Consider the following 21375-nt stretch of genomic DNA (forward strand, 5'->3'; position numbering starts at 1 on the left):
CCTTACCTATCCTTAGCTCTGTCCAACCCACCCTTACCTATCCTTAGCCCTGTCCAACCCACCCTTACCTATCCTTAGCCCTGTCCAACCCACCCTTACCTATCCTTAGCCCTGTCCAACCCACCCTTACCTATCCTTAGCCCTGTCCAACCCACCCTTACCTATCCTTAGCCCTGTCCAACCCACCCTTACCTATCCTTAGCTCTGTCCAACCCACCCTTACCTATCCTTAGCCCTGTCCAACCCACCCTTACCTATCCTTAGCCCTGTCCAACCCACCCTTACCTATCCTTAGCCCTGTCCAACCCACCCTTACCTATCCTTAGCCCTGTCCAACCCACCCTTACCTATCCTTAGCCCTGTCCAACCCACCCTTACCTATCCTTAGCCCTGGTCATGGTACATTTCACCTCCCCTCCACCCTAGAGATGCTATAGTCCTGTTTATCCTCTGAAACCTTTGGTCATGGATGTCTGTTTCCCCTCTATTATTCAGACACACAGCTCCACTCTGATGTATTTGTAGTCTGCAATGGGAACCTTATTTTGGCAGTCACAGGGTTAGTGGGGACAGGTGATTTACGACACCGGGGGCCTTAGGGGAGGGCAAGGGTTCCGTTTCTTTGTTTCTAAGCGCGGTCTGGATGTTGTTATGGCAGGCACACACACACGCCATGTAGTGGGCTTCCCGGAACGTTCTGAGACTGTCGGGAATGCGTGGTGGGAGTGGGAGAGAGTGAGAAGGGATCGGTAGGCCGGGGTAGGTGGGATTAGGGATCAAAAGGCAGCGGGAGGGGGGAGAGGTAACATTAGCCTACCCTGCCCAGGTGGTGCGGCACTGGGGTCTGAAAGGAGACCCCCAGCTGGGGTGGTTGCGGTTGTGGTGGTGATGTGTGTGTGTGTGTGTGTGTGTGTGTGTGTGTGTGTGTGTGTGTGTGTGTGTGTGTGTGTGTGTGTGTGTGTGTGTGTGTGTGTGTGTGTGTGTGTGTGTGTGTGTGTGTGTGTGTGTGTGTGTGTGTGTGTGAACTCCGTCTAGTTGGGTTTGAACCGTAACTGATGGGATTTCAAGCCAGGGAGGTGACCCCCAACCTTTTTACAACATCTGCACTGTGTGACACACACACACACACCAATCCCCCCCCTGCCCCAAATCTACTGTCTCCTTACACCCTCCCATGTGCACCCGCTGTTCGTTTCTCTACCTCCTAGGACTTAGTACCTCATCGAAAGTAAAGGACAAGTTGATCAGCCAAAAGCTTTACAAATAAATACATTTATTTATCTTTACAATGTCTATAGATTACATGTCCCCTCTCTCTCTTTTTCCTGAGTTTCTGTTGGCCAACAGTGATGTTTCCAGGAGTTTAAGGTTCATATGTTGGTGGTCTCATCTTCCTCAGGGGTCTCTGTGTCATGTGATATGCATGTCTGGGCTTCAGGCAGGTTGTCACACTGCAGATAGAAATACACAACCTGGACCTACACACACACACACACACACACACACACACACACACACACACACACACACACACACACACACACACACACACACACGCACACGCACGCACACACAAAGAGAGAGAGAGAGAAAGACTGACACACACATTACACACACTACTACGCAAAGAGAAACATGTTTAAAACAACTACTCATGGTCCGTGAAATACTTGGAAAAAGCCTCCTTCCTTACTACCTTGAAGGAGTCACTGATTTGACATCAGTGACTTTTTCAAGTACAAATGATGTACATTTTTGTAGCGGTTGATACATTTTTCATAAGAGGAAATCAAGTCTGAAATTTCAAACTTCAGAACCCTTTTCAATCCTTAAATACACGATACGATTTAAATGTCCTGCACCAACATGTGAAGGCCTGTATATTTCCTGTATGCTACTGTAAAAGCAATCGACTATAATAATAGCATAAGACTGATGAAGTAGCCATGACCAACCTGCACTTCCACCTCCTGAGAGATGTCCACTGTCGGGCTGCACTGTCCCAGAACAGCCACAGGGGGGCGCAGTAGACTGGGACCAAACACAGTGGCCAGGTTCATCAGAGGCATCTTGTTCACATGCTGTCTGTCTGACACTCTGGAGAACAAAGGAGAGTATGATGCCATTAGCAAAAATACGCATGAGAGAATGACGTCATTGGAAAAAATACAAATGAAAAATATAATGGGAAGCAATGGGAAATTAGTCTTATATATATATATATATATGCATAGTTAAATTAAGGTTAAATAAAAATACAAAATGTATATGGGTGAGAAGTACTTTGTTATAAAAGTGTCTGCTAAATGACTCAATGTAAATAGTAATAGAAATATGTTAATATAGTAGCATGTTATTAGTAACATATAAGTAGTGTATTAGAGGTGTTGAGAGACCTTTTGAGGTGGTGGAGGAGGAACAGGAAGGTGTTTTGGTTGACGGGGGGACAGGACTGGAGCAGAGACAACATGGTCACACTCCTGGAGCTCAGGTCTGGAATGTCTGTTAGAGAGACACAACACAGACATGGACGGAGAAGAGGGAGTGTGTGTGTCTGCATGTGTGTGTGTATGTGTGCGTGCGTACATGCGTTTGTGTATGTATGTGACCTACCCAACGCCTTGGTGAAGCTCTGGAACAGTTCTGTTGGTATGAGAGGTTCAGGGAGTTCTCTGAAGTAGAGCTTCAGTATACCTGAGACAGCATTCACATCTACACACCTCAACCTGGACACTGCCTCACGCAGACCTGAGAGAGAGAGAGAGAGAGAGAGAGAGAGAGAGAGAGAGAGAGAGAGAGAGAGAGAGAGGGAGAGAGAGAGAAAGAGAAATAGAGAGAGGTGGATATATATAGATATATATATAGACAGAGAAAGAAAGAGAGAGAGAGAGAGAGAGAGAAATAGAGAGATGTGGAGATATATATATAAATAGACAGAAAAAGAAAGAGAGAGAGAGAGGGGGAGGGAGAAATGATATAGACAGAGGAAGAAAGGGAGGGAAAGTAAGCGAGAGAGCAAGATCAGCATGCATTTCATAATGATTCAACTCTGATAACTGCACTTCATACAACCGCAAACTCTGTTTAGCGCGCCCGGTCCCTATGGAAATGACTGCATTCCCTGGTTTAGTACACGCTGTCTTGAAGGTCTCAAGCCGTGGCATCATTTTAACACTCACTGGTGTTGAAAGCAGTCTTGAGGTTGGTGATGTCACTGGTTGCTGCTGATAGCCTATAGATGCCCACCTCCTCCAGTCCTCTCCGCTCCACCTCCTCCACACAGCAACGCACCACATGTGGCACCAGGACACCCTCTTGTCTGGGAGAGGACACACACAAGACACACACTCTGGTTTGTGTATGTACATACAGTAGTATATACACACATTATATGTCGTTGGCATCCTAGAAAAAAGTGTATTGGATGTTCACATGGTGTTTTCAAATGACTTTCATTTATCCCCGAGACATGAAACACTCCCAGCACACAGAGGGCAATGACTACTTAACATTTTTGTAAATAGATCAAAACTGCATTTTTTCCCCCCCAGGATCAGACTGTATATGGTATGTGGTTCCCTTTCACTAGTCTTTCTAGTCTTGCCACAGATCTGCGGATCCTATATTGCCTAATCCTGGGTATTTCTCAATATGCATACTACCGTGCTACACACTCTCATGCTCTGAGCGCATTCTCCTAGGACATTCTCTTGAGTACGTTCTTGTGAGGACGAGAGTGTGGAGAACGCATAAAACATTACATTTGACAAGCACTGGCACTACCCCTACTGTATGACCTCACCATTCACTGAACTTTATTCCAGCCAGGACGATGTCAATAGAGACGAAACAAGATATACACAAAGCAAATGTTTTACTTCATAATTATCAGCTAGCTATATGCAAATCGTAAAAATCTAGCTAGCCAGGTAGTTAAACAGGCAAAAAATAACCTATAATTAATGTTATGCAAGATAGATTAGCATTTGTTCGCGGGGAGTAAGCATAACAATTGCCAACTAGTTAGCCCTATCAATTTACCCATTCACTGAACCTTATTTCAGCCAGGACAATGGCAATAGAGGAAACAAGATATACACAAAAAAAAACGTTTTACTTTACATAACTAATGTTTGCAGCTAGCTATTTGTGAATCGTAAACATTTACATAGCTAATAAGATAGTTTAAAAGGCAAAAATGACTAAAACTAATGTTATGCAAGGTAGATGTCAATTATTTGTGGGTAGCTAGCTAGCTAACAATTACTTGTGGCTATCTAGCTAGCTAATAGTAGTAGCTAGCCAGTTAGCTCTATTGATTTAATATGGGCTTGTGATCTATTCACCCTACAGTGGGTGTTGTAGAAAGGTAAACATGACAAAATTAACACAGCATGTATTTACGTGTCAATATTAAATATTGTAGTCAGGCAACATATGAGATGTGAATAGGCAACATTACATCCCGAAGTTGGAGTGTGTTTTTTCTCGCTTCAGCTCAAATAATAGCCGCCATTGATTTCAATAAATGTTACTTCATTTTTCCCATAGTTGCGTCATATTTCTGGTCATCGATGCATGCTTCAAAATATGTACAAACGTAGTACGCATTTGAGAAGTGCCCTCCCTGCTCTGTTTTGCATACTTTTATCTGGACTCATACTCCGACCCTCCCGTGGTCCAATTTGTGTGCTCGGAGCACGATAGGATGCATTTTGAGGAACACCTCGTGTTCTGGTCTGTCAGAGTGGTTTCTTTTCATTTCCTAAAACTATTAACCAAACAAGAGAGGGAAACAAAAGTAGATCCCACTGTGTCATTTACGATTATGCTACAAATAACTTAGTTAAGAGATGAGAAAAGGAGAGGAAGTCACTTTAGAGTACTGAAATGCACCCATTGCACAAAAACCACAGGTCCTTAATCCTCATTGGACTAGTGATGATCGACAGGACTCACTGTGCCACAGCTCCAATGGGCATGCAGAAGATGGACTGTTGCTGGGCAGGGGTCAGACAGGGCGGGTCTAGAGGATGAGGGCAGTACTTTAGAGACATTGTCACCTCCACCTGGCCTAGAGAGAGGGTCTGTCTCCTCCATCGCTTCTGTAGGAGGCCTGGGTCCAGCTAGAACACATTCAGATGAACAGGTGACCACACAGGTGTACGCACACGCACGCACGCACACACAGGATACACTTTTAAACAGATACAGGCACACACACCTTCTGAACATTGAAGAACACACACATCTAGACACAGATGCACAGATGCAGACACACACCTGTATAGAGGTCTTGCAAAGGACTCGGTCCTCACAGCTCTCTCCTTCCTCTGGCTGCAACACACACAGCACCCTGAGGTTCTGAGCCCCATCCACCTGGAAGGAGAACTCCTGAGGACCAACACAAGACACCGTTGAAGAGTAGTATTGATGACGTACGGGTAGCATGGCTATGTTCAAAAGTTATTTTAAAAGACCAAATCGAGTATAAAGCATCCTCACTGAAATACCACTGAAAAGCATCATCATAGTGATGTACATCGTCATGCAATGCAGGACAATTACATGTAGTTTATTTAAGGTTTAAAAAGGGTACTGAAGTTTGTCATTTCCATTTTTAAATGTCAGACTTCATTTACCCTTACAAAAAAATGTATCAACCCCTACAAAAATGTCCATTAATTATAATCCACATAATAATTCACATATCCTGATACTGCTGTGGCAAACTGGCTCAAATGAAGATCCTACATCTGTAACAACAATGATGTATGATGATTCCCCCAATCAAAATGGCTGCCAATAGAGCTAGCCTGGATACGGCATCTTACCTGGTCCCAGTGAGGGCTGAGGCTGCTGACAGAGGAGTGGGTCTGGGCCTGGCTCTCATAGAACTCAAAGCCATCCACCTCCACACACACATACACACCTAGGTGGGAGAGCAGTGAAAATGAAAACAGTGTGCATCTGTTTAAAGAGCTCAATGGTTTGTGTTACAGTGGAGTCTGAGGGTAGAGTATTCTGTGTGTATATAGATACTGAAGATACAGATGCAGACACTCACTGGCTGGCTGTTGTAGTCCACTGGCAGAGTGAACGGCTACACTAAGAGTCCCACATAGAGACTGTTCCTCACCTGAAAGAGAGGGAGAGGTGTGGGGGGAGTGAGCATTAGAAAAAGCGTAAGAAAGTCAAATAAAGTATGATAAAGAGAGATAAAATAAACAGAAGTGAGTGAGAGGAAACTGTGTGTGAAAGGAAGTCTCACCAGGCAGTATGCTGTGAAAGGGAGGCTGTTGGGTCATTCTCAGTTTGACACAGGAGCTGGTTAGGGTGAGCAGGTCTGGAGGAACCATTTCTCTGTCTGAGAAACAACACACCCACATCATACACCACTTGATGGACATACTGTTCAGCACAACAACATCTCATAGTTTCCCTTCGAAAGTTGACGTATTGTGGATGAGTTCCACATGGTTACAAGGTTAAAACAGAAGGGACTCAAAGGTTAACAGTTTAGGCATTCATTCTGAGTGGTTAAGGTTAGGGTTATGGTTTTCAGAAGGCTTAAAACAAAATAATTAAAAACGACACTGATCACCATCAAGTATCTTCAAGTATTCTCGCAACTTGCTAGAGCATTGTGAAGTGCGGTGGTGCAGTGGTCTAAGCAGTGATTTAAATTTTTGGGGCGAGAGCCGAGGAAGGCATATAGTGCCTTCAGAAATGATTCCAAATGTTTTTGTGTTACAGCCTGAATTTAAAATGGATTACATTTACACACAATACCCCATCATGTCAAAGTGAAATGTTGTTTTTAGAACATTTTTGAAGTTAATAAAAAATGTAAAGCTGAAATGTATTGAGTCAATAAGCATTCAACCCATTTGTTATGGAAAGCCTAAATAAGTTCAGGAGTCAAAATGTGCTTAATAAATCATGTAATGAGTTGCAAGGACTCATTCTGTGTTCAATAATAGTGTAAAAAAAAATCTAAAGCAGACGCTGAATATCCCTTTGAGCATGGTGAAGTTATTAATTAGGCTTTGGATGGTGTATCTACACCCAGTCCCCACAAAGATACAGGCATCCTTCCTAACTCAGTTGCCGGTGAGGAAGGAAACTGCTCAGGGAGGCCAGTTACATAGTTTAATGGTTGCGATATGAGAAAATGGAGGATGGATCAACAACGCTGTAGTTACTCCAGAATACTAACCTAAATGACAGAGTGAAAATAATACAAATACAGAATACAAATATGCCAAAACATGCATCCCAAAGGCACTTAAGTAATACTACAAAAAATGTGGCAAAGAAATGAACTTTTTGTCCTGAATACAAAGCATTATCTTTGGGGGGAAAAACGGAATACAGCTTAGTATTGGTTAAATTCCTAGAGGAAAACTTGGTCCAGTCTTCTTTCCAATAGACACTGGGAGATGACTTCATCTTTCAGGCTGATAACCTAAAATACAAGGTCAAATATACACTGGAGTTGCTTACCAAGATGACATGGAATGTTCTTGAGTGGCCTTGTTACAGTTTTGACTTAAATCGGCTTGAAAATCTATGGCAAGACTTGAAAATGGCTTGAAGACTCACAGTCGTAATCGCTGCCAAAAGTGTTGCTGACGTGTATTCTCTCAGGGGGGTGAATCCTTATCTAATTAATATACACTGAGTACACAAAACATTAATGACACCTTCCTAATATTGAGTTGCACATAGGGCTGTTATGGTGATTATATTACTATGAACTATGTGTTGTTGTTTGTGTCGCACTGCTTTGCTTTATCTCGGCCAGGTCGCAGTTGTAAACGAGAACTTATTCTCAACTAGCCTACCTGTTTAAATAAAGGTGAAAAAATAAATAAAATAACTGCCACACCAGCGTTCACGAGTCATAACCGCAGTCAAATTCCACGTGACAGTTTAGTCATGGTAACTAGGCTTCTCCAAGCTCTGATGCTGCTGATTAGTAGTCTACCACACGTGCTAACTGCCTGGTACTCAGCACTCTATTGTCCCTCTAATCACTCTGACATCAATGCAAATGTTTTTGAAAATCAAATCATACACTTCATGAAAGCCCATAAGCTCATGTTGCGCAACATTTCTATAGGATATGCAACTGCGTGAGAAAACAGAGTGATGGCCTCTACTAAAAAGAGCAGGATGCCAGCAGCTTTCTATAGGTTAGGCCTACTATATTTATTTATTTATCAACTTTCCTAATATTAAGCACATTGCTCAGCTTTACAACGGGAGTATAGCCCACCTGGCTGGCATGAAAATGAACTTTGGGGAAAAGCGTCCTCCATTCGCTATTTAAGTTTATAGATGACATGTATTTTTTTTCCATGCCCATATTCCAAGACAGTTGCATGATAATGGTCCATGCTATATAAAAACTAATTTTACACATATATTATTTAGTATATGTAAAGACAACATTAAATTAAGAATAGTCTGATGGATGGCAATATTATCTATCACTTGTGAATGATGTATTATCACTTGTGAATGATGCCCAGCATGTGAAGTAAGGCAAGAAACAGAGCATGCCTTTTTTTCAAATCATAGTCAAACACTTCATGTAGCCTAGCCCATAGGCCTATATGTTTTGATAAGGTTTATATCACAACTAAAGTGGCCAAATAACTTCTTAAAATGAAGGACATTAATCCGCAACATAGCTTCAGTGTGGAAATCAGCTGGAAAGATGTGTCGGCATCGAGTAATTGTCTCTGGCCCCCTCCCAGTTAGGGGGAGTGATGAGCTCTACAGCAGAGTCTCACAACTCAATTGCTGGTTGAAAACTGTTTTCTGCCCCTCCCAAAAGATAGAATTTGTAGATAATTGGCCCTCTTTCTGGGACTCACCCACAAACAGGACCAAGCCTGGGCTGTTGAGGAGTGACGGACTCCATCCCAGCTGGGGGGGTTCTCTCATCTTATCTACGAACATAGACAGGGCTCTAACTCCCCTAGCTCCACAATGAAATGGGGTGCAGGCCAGGCTTAGTGGAGTCTGCCACTAGCACAGTCAGTGTAGTCAGCTCAGCTATCCCCATTGAGACCGTGTCTGTGCCTCGACCTAGGTTGGGCAAAAGTAAACATGGCGGTGTTCGCCTTAGCAATCTCACTAGAACAAAGATCTCCTCCATTCCTGCCATTATTGAAAGAGATCGTGACACCTTACATCTCAAAATAGGGCAAATTAATGTTAGGTTCACTTCCAAGGCAGTTATAGTCAATGAACTAATCACTGATCATCATCTTGATGTGATTGGCCTGACTGAAACATGGCTTAAGCCTGATGAATTTACTGTGTTAAAAGAGGCCTCACCTCTTGGTTACACTAGTGACCATATCCCCCGCGCATCCCGCAAAGGCGGAGGTGTTGCTAACATTTGCGATAGCAAATTTCAATTTACAAAAAAAAAAAAAAATGTTTTCGTCTTTTGAGCATCTAGTCATGAATTCTATACAACCTACTCAATCACTATTTATAGCTACTGTTTACAGGCCTCCTGGGCCATATACAGCGTTCCTCACGGACTTCCCTGAATTCCTATCGGACCTTGTAGTCATAGCAGATAATATTCAAATTTTTGGTGACTTTAATATTCACATGGAAAAGTCCACAGACCCACTCCAAAAGACTTTCGGGGCCATCATCGACTCAATGGGTTTTGTCCAACATGTCTCCAGACCTACTCACTGCCACAGTCATACTCTGGACCTAGTTTTGTCCCATGGAATAAATGTTGTGGAACATAATGTTTTTCCTCATAATCCTGGACTATCGGACCACCATGTTATTGCGTTTGCAATCGCAACAAATAATCTGCTCAGACCCCAACCAAGGAGTATCGAAAGTCTTGCTATAAATTCTCAGACAACCCAAAGATTCCTTGATGCCCTTCCAGACTCCCTCTGCCTACCCAAGGACGTCAGAGGTCAAAAATCAGTTAACCACCTAACTGAGGAACTCAATTTACCCCTAGATGCAGTTGCACCCCTAAAAACTAAAAACATTTGTCATAAGAAACTAGCTCCCTGGTATACAGAAAATACCCGAGCTCTGAAGCAAGCTTCCAAAAATTGGATCGGAAATGGCACCAGTCTTCAGACTAGCTTGGAAAGACAGTACCGTGCAATATCGAAGAGCCCTCACTGCTGCTCGATCATCCTATTTTTCCAACTTAATTGAGGAAAATAAGAACAATCCAAAATGTATTTTTGAATGCTAACTAAAAAGCAGCATTCCCCAAGTGAGGATGGCTTTCACTTCGAGCAGTAATAAATTCAGAAACGTCTTTGAGGAAAAGATCATGATCATTAGAAAGCAAATTACGGACTCCTCTTATTCCTCCAAAGCTCAGTTGTCCTGAGTCTGCACAACTCGGTCAGGACCTAGACTCAAGGGAGACACTCAAGTGTTTTAGTATTATATCTCTTGACACAATTCTGAAAATAATCATGGCCTCTAAACCTTCAAGCTGCATACTGGACCCTATTCCAACTAAACTACTGAAAGAGCTGCTTCCTGTGCTTGGCCCTCCTATGTTGAACATAATAAACGGCTCTCTATCCACCGGATGTGTACCAAACTCACTAACAGTTACAGTAATAAATACTCTCTTGAAAAAGCCAAACCTTGACCCAGAAAATATAAAAAACTATCGGCCTATATCGAATCTCCCATTCCTCTCCAAAAAAAAAATGAAAAAGCTGTTGCGCAGCAACTCACTGGCTTCCTGAAGATAAACAATGTATACGACATGTTTCAGTCTGGTTTTAGACCCCATCATAGCACTGAGACTGCACTTGTGAAGATGGTAAATAACCTTTTAATGGCGTCAGACCGAGGCTCTGCATCTGTCCTCTTGCTCCTAGACCTTAGTGCTGCTTTTGATACCATCGATTACCACATTCTTTTGGAGAGATTGGAAAACCAAATTGGTCTACACAGACAAGTTCTGGCCTGGTTTAGATCTTATCTGTCGGAAAGATATCAGTTTGTCTCTGTGAATGGCCTCTGACAAATCAACTGTAAATGTCGGTGTTCCTCAAGGTTCCGTTTTAGGACCACTATTGTTTTCACTATATATTTTACCTCTTGGGGATGTCATTCGAAAACATAATGTTAACTTTCACTGCTATTGGGATGACACACAGCTGTAGATTTCAATTAAACATGGTGAAGCCCCAAAATTGCACTCACTGGAAGCCTGTGTTTCAGACATAAGGAAGTGGATGGCTGCAAACTTTTTACTTTTAAACTCGGACAAAACAGACGATTCTGTTGAATCTGACAATTAATCTTGATGGTTGTACAGTCGTCTGAAATAAAACTGTGAAGGACCTCGATGTTACTCTGGACCCTGATTTCTCTTTTGACGAACATATCAAGACTGTTTCAAGGACAGCTTTTTTCCATCTACGTAACATTGAAAAAATCTGACATTTTCTGTCCAGAAATGATGCAGAAAAATTAATCCATGCTTTTGTTACTTCTAGGTTAGACTACTGCAATGCTCTACTTTTCGGCTACTCGGATAAAGCACTAAATAAACTGACTAGAACCAACAAATTTGATCACATTACTCCAGTGCTTGCCTCCCTACACTGGCTTCCTATTAAAGCAAGGGCTGATTTCAAGGTTTTACTGCTAACCTACAAAGCTTTGGTCCTGCCGTACATACCTACACGTACAAGACGCAGGCCTCCTAATTGTCCCTAGAATTTCTAAGCAAACAGCTGGAGGCAGGGCTTTCTCCTATAGAGCTCAATTTTTATGGAATGGTCTGCCTACCCACGTGAGAGACGCAGACTCGATGTCAACCTTTACGTCTTTATTGAAGACTCATCTCTTCAGTAGGTCCTATGATTGAGTGTAGTCTGTCCCAGGCGTGTGAAGATGAACGGAAAGGCACTGGAGCAACGAACCGCCCTTGCTGTCTCTGCCTGGCCGGTTCCCCTCTCTCCACTGGGATTCTCTGCCTCTAACCCTATTACAGGGGCTGAGTCACTGGCTTCCTGGTGCTCTTCCATGCCGTCCCTAGGAGGGGTGCGTCACTTGAGTGGGTTGAGTCACTGATGTGGTCTTCCTGTCTGGGTTGGCGCCCCCCCATGGGTTTTGCCGTGGCGGAGATCTTTGTGGGCTATACTCGGCCTTGTCTCAGGATGGTAAGTTTGTGGTTGAAAATATCATTCTAGTGGTGGGGGCTGTGCTTTGTCAAAGTGGGTTACATCCTGCCTGTTTGGCCCTGTTTGGCCCTGTCTGGGGGTATCATCGGATGGGGCCACATTGTCTCCTGACCCCTCCTGTCTCAGCCTCCAGTATTTATGCTGCAGTAGTTTATGTGTCGGGGGGCTAGGGTCAGTTTGTTATATCTGGAGTATTTGTCCTGTCTTATCCGATGTCCTGTGTGAATTTAAGTATGCTCTCTCTAATTCTCTCTTTCATTCTTTCTCTCTCTCAGAGGACTTGAGTCCTAGGACCATGCATCAGGACTACCTGGCATGATGACTCCTTGTTGTTCCCAGTCCACCTGGCCGTGCTGCTGCTTCAGTTTCAACTGCTCTGTCTGCGGCTATGGAACCCTGACCTGTTCACTGTGATTACTATTATTTGACCATGCTGGTAATTTATGAACATTTGAACATCTTGGCCATGTTCTGTTATAACCTCCACCCGGCACAGCCAGAAGAGGACTGGCCACCCCTCATAGCCTGGTTCCTCTCTAGGTTTCTTCCTGGGTTTTGGCCTTTCTAGGGAGTTTTTCCTAGCCACTGTGCTTCTACACCTGCATTGCTTGCTGTATGGGGTTTTAGGCTGGGTTTCTGTACAGCACTTTGATATATCAGCTGATGTAAGAAGGGCTATATAAATCAATTTGATTTGATTAGAAGAAATAGCCTAATAGTTTATCAACATTTTAAGCAAAACGGTCTGATCTGTTGCATCAGCCTCATTTCTTTTAAACATTTTTTTTATGCGAATGGTTGTATTCATTTGGGATCTATCACATCCCACAATTGCCCCAGTGTATGTTTGGAATAGTTATTTATTGCACAGAAGGACAAGTCTGCCAATAGAATAGGTCAACTTTTGCTTTGCTCTTTGCTAGGCCTACTCATCTTGTTAGCTGAATTCGATAAGATGGAGGCGCACAGTTTCCCTAATGTGTTTCTCTACAATTGTAGCCTGCTTCTTGGCTGAGATGCCTGTAAGAAGGAACCGATCATGTGACGGGCATTAACTAATACGATTTGAGATATCTGAGAGAGCCATGTGATTGAGAGGTGCTTCAGAGCACAGCAGACGGAAGAAGGGAATTATAATTATTATATTCAGCTCAGGGGCACAACGTCCACTTTGACCGGAAAAGGCCTGGATCTTTTAGGGGACATTACGGCCACACAAGGGGGATGCCGCTGGGAAATTTGAGGCCTGGTGAGAATATTATCAATTGCTTGTCAAATTGTGAATGAGAGACTGATGAAGTGTGTACAGCCTGCACACAAAAAACTAAGCAGAGCTCATGCCTTTCATGCAACTTTTTTTCAAATCATCATTAGAGTCGCATCATGCAGCCTTAGAAGGTATTAAAAACCTAAACATATAGCGCAACGTTTGTATCTCAACTAAAGTTGCATAAATAACTCTAAATTATAGGAGGACCTGTTCCTCTGTTAACCGCTCATCACATTAATAGCCGAATGTGCCCACTTCCTTGGAAATAGTTTGGAGAAGAAATCCTTTCTATTTTATTCAGCTATGTTCAATTGTATTCTTCATACTATAAAATAATACAAAAATAATGCTACGGATTTCTAAGCAATTCTTGTCTGCTAAATGAACTAGTGTAGCCCACAGCCATTTGGCATAGCCGGATCAGGACCTAACATAAGGACAACTCTGAGTATACTTTTCTGTTTCTTTTCGGTGTGCCTGGCACCTACTAACATGCCCTGTTCAAAGGCACTTCAATCTTTAGTCTTGCCCATTAGCCCTCTGAATGGCACACTCACTCACTCATTCTCTTTCTCTCACACGTATATACACCCCCACTTTCACTCACTATCTCCGGTGAGTTTGTGGATGGCCTCTCTCCACTCCTCTAGTTCATACAGAGATGACATCACCAGAGTGTGGCTCTGAAAAAGAACACCCACATGCTTGTGAGAGAGTGTGTGTGTGTGTGTGTGTGTGTGTGTGTGTGTGTGTGTGTGTGTGTGTGTGTGTGTGTGTGTGTGTGTACCTTTCCGCTGGGGCTGTGTAGTTCCAGTGGGAGGAGAGGAGAGTGTGTCAGAATCATCAGTTCAAGCTGCTCCATCTTCTTCCATCTGCTTCGCTCTATAGTACGAGCTGCCAAGCACTTCTGTGGGACAGGCTTCTGTAGGACACATACACACGCAAAGTTTAGTTCTCAAATCTGGTTACTTTAAAGAGGGTTGGTTCTATTGAATAATGCACTCACTCACACACTTGCTCGCACGCACGCACACACGCACGCACGCACACACACACACACACACACACATACACACACACACATTCACACACACTCACACACACACACGCGAACACTCACCATTGTCTGTCGCAGCTCGTGTCTAAGCAGGTACATCTTGGCTCTCGTGGCGTGTATGCGATGGTGTGTGTCTGTGGTGAGCTCCATCTCTGGTCCCCAGTGGAGTTTCAGTCCAGCCAGAGGCAGGTACCAACAGAACCTGTACTGGGGCTGCTTACTAGGAGAGAGGACACACACACACAAACACACACACACACACACAAACACACTCAAATGAACAGATGCATGCATGCTCAGTTGCAAACACAATCTAGGTGGTGACTCTTCATCAACTTAAATTACTGATCTATCATTCTGGACCTGTCACTCACCCTTGGGCACCGCCCTTGAGTTTGGTGCACAGCAGCAGGTCAGTGTACAGGAAGAGATGGCGAAGGTTACGCCCCCCCTCACACACATCCACCACAAAGCCGTCACGAATCAGCTGGCGCCGCTGCAACACACATATAGCAATGGTTATGATATGATATGGTGTGTGTGTGTGTGTGTGTGTGTGTGTGTGTGTGTGTGTGTGTGTGTGTGTGTGTGTGTGTGTGTGTGTGTGTGTGCACATGTCCCTCTCACCATGCCTCTGCTGAGGGTGACCTCTCGTTTGCACTGTGATCCCTCGTTGACCCCAGACAGGAAGCCCCGGGACAGTCTCAGAACCTCCTGCAGCATGGGGTGGTCACTATGCTGCTGGGGAGTGTGTTTCAACAGGTCCTATACAGGGGGGGGGGGACAACAACAAGAGTGCATGGTTACTTGGGAGTCAGTGGATAGGTGGGTAGGTGGAGAAATCAATGGATGAATGCCAGGCAGGATGAATGGGGTGGCACTCTTACATGCAGCACTAGGGTTGTCTTGGTGATTCTGTCCAGAGGCTTGTACAGGAGAGCTGGAGGGATATAGACAGACATCCAACACATAAACACACACGTGATTCATCTGTGGAGGTTGGAGTGACATACAGTGACTTTTTAAAAAGTGGTGAAACCTTCATCTTACCCTCAAAGGTGTATTTCGTTTTAGTTCTGTCTGATCCATTATGAGACATCATACTCTGAAAACAGGAGGAGAGAGTTGGTGTGAGGAGGTTGCAATGTCGCAATACTTCGACTAGAGAGGTCCCTGATAATGCATGTGTTATTCAAGATAGAAAAGAGAGAGATGTTGAAATACACAAATCAATCTGTCTTACCTCGGCCAGTATCCTGAAGCGCTGGTCAGTCTGAGTACACCTCCTCACGATCTCAACAGCACTCTCATAGTTATCAATGAATCCACGATACACACCTAGCTGGCTCACCTGTATGTGAGAATGTAACTTATCTTAGCTAAGACAGTGGGACAATGACTGGATGGATGGATGGATGGACGGACAGACGGACAGACAGAGCAGGAGCAGTAACTCACAATCTTTAGGAAGAGGTCTCCAACCATTAGCTGGTAGCCGCTTTGGCCTTGTTCTTTCTCCTCCCCCTGCTCCAACCCCAGCCCTGGCCCGGGCCCCTTGTCTGTCTCTGGGTGTGCTTGTGGCTCCAGGTGCCCCAGGCGGTCCCTCAGGCCAGTGTAGAAGTCTCTGTGCAGGTCTCTGAGCTCAGGCACCTGGTAGAACACAGTCTGGACCTGTTGGCTGGACAGAACCGGCTGAGACGTCCCTGCTGTGGCCTTTAGAGCCTTCATAGGCTGGGGGAGAAAGGAGGTGGGGGTAGGGAGAAGGGTGGGGAAGAGAGAGAGAGAGAGAGAGAGAGAGAGAGAGAGAGAGAGAGAGAGAGAGAGAGAAAAAAAAAAGAGAAAGAGAGAGAGAGAGAGAGCGAGAGAGGGGGGGGGGTGGGGGGGGGAAGAGTGAGAGAGAGACCGAGGCAGACAGGCAGGCAGACAGACAGACAGACAGACAGACAGACAGATGGTCAGACAGACAGACAGACAGACAGACAGACAGACAGACAGACAGACAGACAGACAGACAGACAGACAGACAGACAGACAGACAGACAGACAGACAGACAGATAGTCAGACAGACAGACAGACAGACAGACAGACAGGCAGGCAGACAGACAGACAGACAGACAGACAGACAGACAGACAGACAGACAGACAGACAGACAGACAGACAGACAGACAGACAGACAGACAGACAGACAGACAGACAGACAGACAGACAGACAGAGGGAGTGTGGGGGAGAGAAAACAAGGTGAGAAAGAGGGAGGTGAGAAGAGTGTAGTAGAGACATTTAATCAAGCATTTTCACACATTTGTCAAAAGCATTTTTGACATTCACTCTCAAAGCACACACAAATATACACTACATATTCTCTCTCACACACATTACCCATATTGTAGTTGGCCTAGTTTTGCTTTGTGTGTTAGTGTGGGTGCTATGTGTGAGAGAGAATATGTAGTGTGTGTGGGTGTGTGTTTGTGTGTGCTGCTGAGTTCTACGCGTGTATACTAATTAGATGTGAAAATGTCCAACCTTACAACACAAATCCAAACAGGGTTTATTTCTCACATCTATTTGTGTTGCTTGTTGACACAAAAGCAGAAGCATACAGTTTATAATGGATGGAGATGAAGGAGAAGAGAAATTAAGAGATTGAAAATGACTTGGTCACTTGTTATTGCAACATCACTTTCTGGCACACTCACACATAATGCTGCCTACTGGTATAGCGGACTCTTTGGTCTAATTCCGCTAAAAAAAACTCACCCACTTCCCTCAGCGCTTGTTGACTATATACGGAGCAAAATATCCTTCCAGAAGCTTAGGTGTAGCTATTACCATATTAGTTCACATACGCTGCCATGTATAGTACACCTAATCCCTGTCAGGTTTGCAAGAGACGTGAACAGGTGGAGAGGGAAGGGAGCATGGTTTTCATAATGAAATGGAGCCCTGGACAAAAGAGGGAAGCCATTCTTCTCTCAACGAAGAATTACAGAAGTGTTGTGGCTCCAGGAGGAAGCAGAGTGCCACCAGACACGAGGTGATAAAAAAAAGTGTGTTGTAATTGTTATTTTAAATAATACTGTATGGCACAACACTGTCAATTTCGTCAACAGAAACTGCAACAAAAATATTTGCCAAACACCTATTTTTCAGTAGACTGCAGAAATGTTTATATTTTTTTCAGTTCATTTCAGTTGATTAAAATGAGGTGAGGCAAAACATTTTCCGTGACAAAAATCGGACTACTAAAAGGACTGGACAAGAGTTTTGGAGAGATTGAGAGCTGTTCAGTGATAAGCACAATTAATATTTGCAGCACAGACGCACAGCGCAATTCTGTTCAGCTGTGGGAAGGACGCACCACACCAGGCACACACAGCCTACATCAGCTGGTGAGCTGCGGGGGAGCAAGCTATGAGAGTGTGCAGACAGGCTCCGTTCCTGCTCTGATTATACCAACCTGGTCTCAGAGCATTTCGTATTATTCTGTATGTAAATCCGAGACGTTCCATTTATTATGATATGTTACGTTTCATACGGTATGTAATTTGTGTATGTCAATCACCCATTTCGTAATAATAATATAATATTATAATAATATGTCAGGAATTACAATTAGTTGTAATCAATTATATGTTACGAATCTGAAAAATGTTCAATTTGTTACAATATTGCAAAACATGTTATATGTTGTGAATTTGCAAAATGTATGATATCTTACAAATTCTAGCAAGGTGGCTAATGTTAGCTATCTCACTAACGTTAGCTAGGCTAGGGGTCATGGTTAGGAGTTAGGATTAAGGTTAGGGTTTATGTTAGTGTTAGGTGAAGGATTAGCTAAAATGGTTATGGTTAGGGTTAGGGTTAGAGGAAGTGTTAGCTAACATGCTAAGTAGTTGAAAAGTTGCTAATTAGCTAAAATGCTAAAGTTGTCCATAATGAGATTTGAACTCACAACCTTTGGGTTGCTAGATGTTCACGTTATACATGAAGGTCAGTCGATCCGGAAAAGTTCAAGAACTTTTAAAGTTTCTTCAAGTGCAGTCGCATAAAACCACCAAGAGCTATGATGAAACTGGCTCTCATGAGGACCGCCACAGGAAAGGAAGACCCAGAGTTACCTCTGCTGCAGAGGATAAGTTCATTAGAGTTACCAGCCTCAGAAATTGCAGCCCAAATAAATGCTTCACAGAGTTAAAGTAACAGACACATCTCAACATCAGAGGAGACTGCATGAATCAGGCCTTAATGGTCGAATTGCAGCAAAGAAACTACTACTAAAGGAACCAATAAGGAAGAGACTTGCTTGGGCCAAGAAACATGAACAATGGACATTAGACCAGTGGAAATCTGTCCTTTGGTCTGATGAGTCCAAATTTAGAATTGAAGGCACATAGCTACCACAGCTTTCGCCATCCCATCTGGTTTGCGCCCAACACACCTATTTGACCAGTGATGGAGTGCTGCATCAGATGACCTGGCCTCCACAATCACCCGACCTCAACCCAATTGAGATGGTTTGGGATGAGTTGAACCGCAGAGTGAAGGAAAAGCAACCAGCATATGTGGGAACTCCATCAAGACTGTTGGAAAAGCATTCCAGGTGTCACTGGATGAGAGAATGCCAAGAGTGTGCAATGCTGACATCAAGGCAAAGGGTTTCTACTTTGAAGAATCTCAAATATAAAATATATTTAGATTTGTTTAACACTTTTTTGGTTACTATATGATTCCATATGTTTCATTTCATAGTTATTCTACAATGTAGAAAATTGTAAAAATAAAGAAAAACCCTGGGTAGGTGATTAGGTTTGTCCAAACTTTTGACTGGTACTGTATGTAGACCGAATCAGGAATTTGGGCAGATCATTTTTATAAATGATTTTATATATTAGTCATATTTCTGCTGTTGGGAAGAGAATAGGATGTTATGCATAAAATATGTTGGTAGGACAAGGCTATGTATGTTTGTTCACATGGAAGTCAGTGATATATGTTTACTATAGGTTACAGTGGAGGTTGCTGAGGGGAGGACGGCTGATAGAATGCCTGGAACTGTCACGTTCTGACCTTAGTTCCTTTGTTTTGTCTTTGTTTTAGTATGGTCAGGGCGTGAGTTGGGGTGGGCAGTCTATGTTTGTTTTTCTATGTTGGTTTTTGTGTTTGGCCTGGTATGGTCCTCAATCAGAGGCAGGTGTCGTTAGTTGTCTCTGATTGAGAATCATACTTAGGTAGCCTTTTTACACCTGGGTTTCATGGGTGTTTATTTCCTGTTTAGTGTTTGTCATTCACCTTACGGGACTGTTCGTTTATTGGTTTTGTTCAGTGTTCATTTTGCTTCATTAAATTATGGACACTTACAACGTTGCGTTTTGGTCCTCCGATCCTTCTCGCTACTCCTCCTCAGAAGAGGAGGAAGAGATCCCTGACAGGAACGGAGATAATGGAATGGCATCAAAAACGTGGATGCCATATGTATGTATTTGATAGCATTCCACTGATTTCGCTCCAGCCATTACCATGAGACCGTCCTCCCCAACTAAGGTGCCACCAACCTCCTGTGACAGGTTAATGTGGCAATACAAATGTAAAGTGACAAAAATTTGACAAAAATTAAAGGGCATTTAGTTGACTAAAATGGTCCAGTGTTTTTGTAATTTTGACAATAAGTAGACTAAATCATTACTTAAATGGGATGAAGACTTAATTATATTTTAGTCAAAATTACTAAGACGAGTCAACATAAAAAAGAGTCCCAAAATGTAAACTGTGGAACAATTCATAACCACATGCACTTTCACTTAAAATACACGTACAAACACTTAGACTACAAACACACCAAACTTACAAACTAGTAAACACACCAAAGCCCCCTGAGCCCTGAGCAGTGTGTGTGTTAGAGACTTAGAGATGTCTGTGTGTGTGTGTGTGTTACCATCAGCAGTGTCTCCAGCTCATTGAGGTAGATCCTCTCACTGTCCAGGATAGTTCTCAGCACCATGAGCCTCCTATCCAGCATCTCTACAGGGGTACGCAGGACCTGAGAGAGAAAACACTCTGCTGTGAGTGTGTGCATTTATAAGAGAAGAAGACTATTTGGATTTGGGTTTGGCAGATAGGAGACGAAGGCGCCGTAGTGCACAGACTCACAGGGGTGTCGGGCAGGTCCATGCTGTCTGTCTGGTGGGGGGAGAACAAATCCTCCTCTGGGAACACATCCTCCTGCAGTGGATCAGGACTTGGCTCACCTACAGCCTCCACTAAGATACAGTACATACACACACATAATGTACATAGAAAGATAACATTCATACACACACACATGGACAGACAGACAGACAGACAGACAGACAGACAGACAGACAGACAGACAGACAGACAGACAGACAGACAGAGGCATGCACACACACACAAAACACATACATGTACTTGCCTGGAATATGCTGTGACTCAAGGTAGGCAGCTGCCTCCATGAAGACCTCCATAGCTCTAATGTCCTATCTGCAACACTCTGGGCTAAGTGATTGTGAGACTGTCTCGAGAGGAGTAAATGAGAACACGCTCTGCAGTCGTTAAACTTCCTGTTTCGGTGATGAAGATAAAAAAAAAATAAGTGTGTGTGTGTGTGTGTGGGGGGGGGGGCTGTACATCAGGACATTCTGAGTGACTCATTTGAAAATAAAATCTGCATTATCCAACATCCAATAGCCTAATTGTCCTAGTTAAAAAACTAAATTACCTTGGGATCTGGTTCTATAGGCTGTTCTCAGATAAGGGTGGCAGGTAGCCTGGCAGTTGAGATAAGTTGGGTCAGTAACCTAAAGGGTTGCTGG

The 21375-nt window shown here is 43.6% G+C and overlaps 1 protein-coding gene across 1 annotated transcript; it reads right to left on the bottom strand.

Annotated features, from left to right (window-relative positions):
• Positions 1 to 1256: 1256 nt before the first annotated feature.
• On the bottom strand, positions 1257 to 21108 carry LOC110531713 (active breakpoint cluster region-related protein-like). The gene is made up of 22 exons (XM_036987539.1): positions 20976 to 21108; positions 20693 to 20802; positions 20478 to 20582; positions 16004 to 16276; positions 15789 to 15896; positions 15596 to 15650; positions 15433 to 15485; positions 15173 to 15310; positions 14920 to 15041; positions 14609 to 14765; positions 14276 to 14410; positions 14096 to 14171; positions 6272 to 6367; positions 6068 to 6139; positions 5835 to 5932; positions 5284 to 5394; positions 4960 to 5126; positions 3180 to 3319; positions 2614 to 2748; positions 2397 to 2502; positions 1956 to 2097; positions 1257 to 1478 (listed from the first exon to the last, which is right to left on the bottom strand). The coding sequence occupies exons 1-22, from the start codon at positions 21025 to 21027 to the stop codon at positions 1371 to 1373; spliced, it is 2559 nt and encodes an 852-aa protein (XP_036843434.1). The 5' UTR covers positions 21028 to 21108; the 3' UTR covers positions 1257 to 1370.
• Positions 21109 to 21375: the final 267 nt, after the last annotated feature.

Source organism: Oncorhynchus mykiss, chromosome 9, assembly GCF_013265735.2.
Source record: "Oncorhynchus mykiss isolate Arlee chromosome 9, USDA_OmykA_1.1, whole genome shotgun sequence".
NCBI classification, from domain to species: Eukaryota; Metazoa; Chordata; class Actinopteri; order Salmoniformes; family Salmonidae; genus Oncorhynchus; species Oncorhynchus mykiss.

Excerpts from the sequence above, each read along its gene's own strand:
- LOC110531713 (XM_036987539.1), bottom strand. The coding sequence starts at position 21,027 with ATGGAGGTCTTCATGGAGGCAGCTGCCTACCTTGAGTCACAGCATATT. Across the intron at positions 15,486-15,595 it reads AACGAAATACACCTTTGAGG|CTCTCCTGTACAAGCCTCTG; the intron begins GTAAGATGAAGG and ends ATATCCCTCCAG. Across the intron at positions 15,311-15,432 it reads AGACAACCCTAGTGCTGCAT|GACCTGTTGAAACACACTCC; the intron begins GTAAGAGTGCCA and ends CCCCCTGTATAG.